General features: G+C 36.9%; 2 protein-coding genes across 2 annotated transcripts in view; both read right to left on the reverse strand.

The window, feature by feature from the left end:
- Positions 1-1,813, reverse strand: part of LOC119410912 (extracellular calcium-sensing receptor-like) — an 8,936-nt gene extending 7,123 nt beyond the window's left edge. The window contains exons 1-3 of the mRNA XM_037677834.1: positions 1,802-1,813; positions 587-729; positions 272-432 (exon numbers count right to left, since the gene is read on the reverse strand). Of these exons, the coding sequence (XP_037533762.1) occupies positions 272-432; positions 587-729; positions 1,802-1,813 (316 nt within the window). The remainder of the gene's footprint in view (positions 1-271; positions 433-586; positions 730-1,801) is intronic.
- A 1,198-nt stretch (positions 1,814-3,011) lies between these two features.
- LOC119410674 (extracellular calcium-sensing receptor-like) overlaps positions 3,012-4,522 on the reverse strand; it is a 5,409-nt gene continuing 3,898 nt past the window's right edge. Inside the window, exon 9 of the mRNA XM_037677558.1 lies at positions 3,012-3,249. Coding sequence (XP_037533486.1) covers positions 3,012-3,249 — 238 coding nt within the window. The remainder of the gene's footprint in view (positions 3,250-4,522) is intronic.

The raw sequence follows: 4,522 nt of genomic DNA on the forward strand, positions 1-4,522 counted from the left end.
ACAGGTGAACCAGATAGACAAGTGGAAGAGTCTAACTTTGATTCTTCCATTTCATTCTCTTGCAAAACATTTCTAATATTTCTAGAATTATAAGACACTGAAAAATTAGTGTCACTTCCTTTTATTTTCACTGTGGTACCTACATTTAGATTTTTTGCCATGTCTGTAGACTTTATCACCTCCATTGTAAAATTAATTTCATTGGAAAATTGTATAATGTTTTCAGGTTTTTTTGTTTGATTGATTATGTCTGTCACATCCTTTGAGAAACTCAGTAAAGAGAAAAGTGAGTGCATGCTAGTGTGGATGTTGTCACAACTATCCATGATTCGATAGCCTAATTTAACACCTGGTAACAGATCAGATTTATTGTTAATTTCGTTTACTGCAAACACCATTGTCATCATCCATCGAAATGCTCTAAGGTCAAATCTGCAGAGAAGTAAAATTAAACACATCATTAGCATAGATGTGTCATGCATGTAAAAAAAATAACACTTTGTAAAAATCAATGTACTTTTAATATAGAATGCTCAGAAATAGTTTAAAGAGTAAAAATAGTAGATGTGAATATCCTTACACTCACCCACTGCATGATGTCATTTGGGGTTTGCTGTGGTAGATGTGTTGTGGCTCAGAGGCCACATAGTGTAGAGGGAAAAACCCTCCAATAACAACATCACCTTCCATCTGTAAGGTCAGAGGCTCATCATCTCCTAGTTTCAGACACTGAGGTATAACAGAATTAACACCACTTTCTTTTATCCCCAAGTCTTCCAGGCTCTGCTCTATTGCCTTTTCTTTTATCCCCACCTCTTCCACTATACCTACATTTTCTTTTTCTTCAACAAGATGCCCAAAACAAGCAAAGTCTTTATAGAGAAGACTAAATAAAACACAAAGATGAAGCAGTATATAACATCCAACCAATACTTTCTGTTTTGCACACCCTATCCCCATATTGACCTTGCATGTGCTGTAACAAACCCTTTTTAGCAAAGTATTTGATAAGCCTATCTGTTAACATTTTTTTAAAGCTATTATTGCAGGTTTTTTCATTGGTCACGAGTCATCACAAGAACAACGAATCACAGTCAAAAGCAAAACAACAATGGGGAAATGGTAATTATGACTTCGATGAAGTTTGTCTGCCTTCACAAATGATGTCCTAAAATGGCATATATTGGGGGGGGGGGGGTATTACAAAAAATGCACTGTATCTGTGAGTGCATGTCTATTTTTCCACCCACTCTTTTGTGTTGTCTCTTATTTTAAGCATCTTATTTCAACTATTACATCTTCAGGGATCACCACAGCAAGTGATCACCTCAATCTGTCCTCTGCATCTTCTGTCCTCACTCAAGCTACCTCCATGTCCTCTCTAACTGCATCCATATATCACTTATTTGGCATTTCTCTGTCTTTTTTCCTGATAGCTGCATTTCTAACATCCTTCTACCAGTATGCCCACTGTCCCTCCTCTGGCCATATCCAAAACATCTCAGTCTGGCCTCTCTAACTTTATCACCCAGTTATTCAACCTGTGCTGTACCTCTGATGATCTCATTCCTAATCTTATCCATTTTATAACCCCTCAACATCTTAATTTCTGCTACTTCCAGTTCTTTCTCCTGTCTTTTTTTCATTGCCACTGTTTCCAGAACATACAAAATAGCTGATTTCACAAATGTCTTGTAAACTTTTCCTTTGACTTTTGCTAACACCTTTTTGCCGCAAATCATTCCTGAAACGTTTCTCCATCTACTCCATCCAGCCTGGATTCTCTTTTTCACCTCTTTACCACATTCCCCATTTTCCTGGAACGTGGACCCCAAGTGCTTGAAGTCCTTCACCTTTGTGAGTCATTGCACATTTTTATTTTGATTATTTGTTAAAGATACAACGAGAGGAGACATCGCCCAGTCTGTGGAGTGGATGTCCTGGCCGCACCACCCTCCTGCCAGCAGAGGCGCGGACTGCATGTCCCGCGGGAAGCATCTTCATCCACCTTCAGCTGTGCTCGCCCTGCAGACAGTAGTTTATGCACACCGTCTCCAGACAGTTCTGCAAGATGCACGCATAACTGCTGTGTCAGAACTCCTGCATACATTACCATGGTGCATAACATTGCAGACTTAATAAATAAGTTTAGAGTAAAAAATATATATATGAGTGAAATGTTTGATGTGTATATTGCATCATGTATTAAAACAACAGCACTAACTTGTCAAGAAAACAGAGATCAAAATGTTGAAAAGACAGTCCACTTTATTATCTAAAATAAATGGAAGGATGGATTGTCCTTAGCTGGACAACTGAGGATTCAAGCACCTGGAAGTGAGTGGCAATTGAGATTGGAGCAGAACAACGCGCAGGACTGACTTCATCAGTTTGGGTTGGACAGTACATGTGTGTATGTTGGGGGGTTGTAAGGTTTAGGACGCTTGACAGAATAGGACCTGCATTCACACACATGCTTGTTAATTGTTGCTCTCTAAAATAGTAATTTAAATTCAAACTTTATTTATGCAGGTTGTTAGTCTCATTGAGCCTCGTCATTTACAAGAGTGACCTGTTTTTAATCAATTTAATCAAATGTTTACAGGTGTTTAACAACCTGTTAAAATACACCCAAATGGAGGAAATGGCATCTCTTTTATTCTAAATTTTCTGGTGGAGGATCCACGGAACCCCTCCCTCGTGCCCCCCCGAATAAAAGAAATCTTGTTAAATGTATCTTAGAATAGCATAACTACAGACTATGAATAGTGCAAGATACGAACCTTACGAACAACAGGAGCACTTACTTAAACAAAACAAAAAAAAAAAAAAAAAACTAATAATCAAACAAAGGAACAAATTCTAGATTTGTAGATTTCTACAAGAGATTGTAGATTTGTATTTTATTTGCATTGAAATATGAAGGTGATATTAAAATTCAGCTTCAAAAGTAAATCATCTTGGAGTTACACATAAAACACTTTTTTTAATCTTATACATAATTATTAAATTTATTTAATGACTCTTCCAGTCACACATTTTTTTATATTTCTTTCAGGATGCAATAAAATTATGTAACATTTTGGCACAAAAATACACAACAAGACACCAAAACTAGAAGCTAATATTGCAAATATTTCCACAGCTACTGAGAATTTGCCAGGAGAGCTCATATAAGCTGGAATGAAAGAGATCCACACAGCAATAAAGATCAACATACTGAAAGTGATAAACTTTGCCTCGTTGAAAGTATCTGGTAGCTTCCGTCCAAGGAATGCCAGAATAAGGCAGAAAAAGGCAAGCAGGCCAATGTAGCAGAGGACAAGGTAAAATCCAAGAGGCCATGGCTCCTTACACTCCACAACAATCTAAACAGGGCCAAACACATATGGTGATCATTTAGTATGTCTACTCAACCATATTAAAATGCTTTGTGTGTAAAAGTATATTATCTCTGACTGTGAGGAACTAAAATAAATAAATAAATAAAAATACGACAAAAGTAAAACTTGATTTTACTTTTCCATTTGAGCTTCGGTATGATGAATTCCTAAATGGGAAAGGAGGAGCCCCCAGCAGCCACCCTGTACAGAGACAAATCTGAGAGCAAAATACTAATAAATACAAATAGAAAATTTACAATATTCACAATTACATTTCCTGCTGGTGAAAAATATGTCATCCACAACAAGGTTAATCCAAAAAAAGTTTAAAAAACCAAAACGTCTGTGCTTCTATTCTGTATTTAAAGACATTCGTTTTCTCATCTGGGTGAGTTCCTCAGTTTAAAACTGGAGAGTTCAATTTTCAATTATATTCATACCTCTTTATTGGGATTCTAACCAGACATTGCACAGATGCATGGCCCAACATGAGAGAAACAACTTTTCAGGACAAGACTCATGTGTCCATCTACACTTCAAAGGTTAGGACCCTCTTCTGAGAACCAAATACTGATGTTTTAGACAGAGAAGACAGACGGTTTGAGAGTGGTTAAAGAAAGTAATTTATGTAACAAGAGAGAAAAAAAACTACTTTAAACATATGAGGAGGCCTTAGTTTTCAGGTTTCCAAAACCGTCAGCATCAAACCTAATACCCTGTCAGTTTTACTAGTTCACACCTTCATGCATGTGACCAAAACATTTCGTTTGTATACAAGTCTAACAAAGACCCTAACTATTCTACATTGTAAGAGGTGTGTTAATTAATCTGCAAGTGGTTAAATAACTGAGCATTGGTTTAAAAGTAAGGAAATTTACACTCTCCAGTTTTGATTTCAGGAAGTTACTCCAATGGGAAGCATAACTTCTTGAACCACACAATAAACACATAGTCTTTCTGTCTATTTTTCTGTTGTTGTTGTGGTTTTACTCCCTTGGATTCACAGTTCTTGTCAAGTTTAAAGTGACAACTACAGATTTTTTTTTTTTCACCTGAGGAGCTGTTATAAAGAAGATCATACTGCTTTGCTGCGATGGACCGAACAGCCTCAGAGCCTTGGGGCCAGGTACATTAGCCTT

The sequence above is a fragment of the Nematolebias whitei genome, chromosome 6, assembly GCF_014905685.2.
Source record: "Nematolebias whitei isolate Nwh7 chromosome 6, NemWhi1, whole genome shotgun sequence".
NCBI lineage: Eukaryota > Metazoa > Chordata > Actinopteri > Cyprinodontiformes > Rivulidae > Nematolebias > Nematolebias whitei.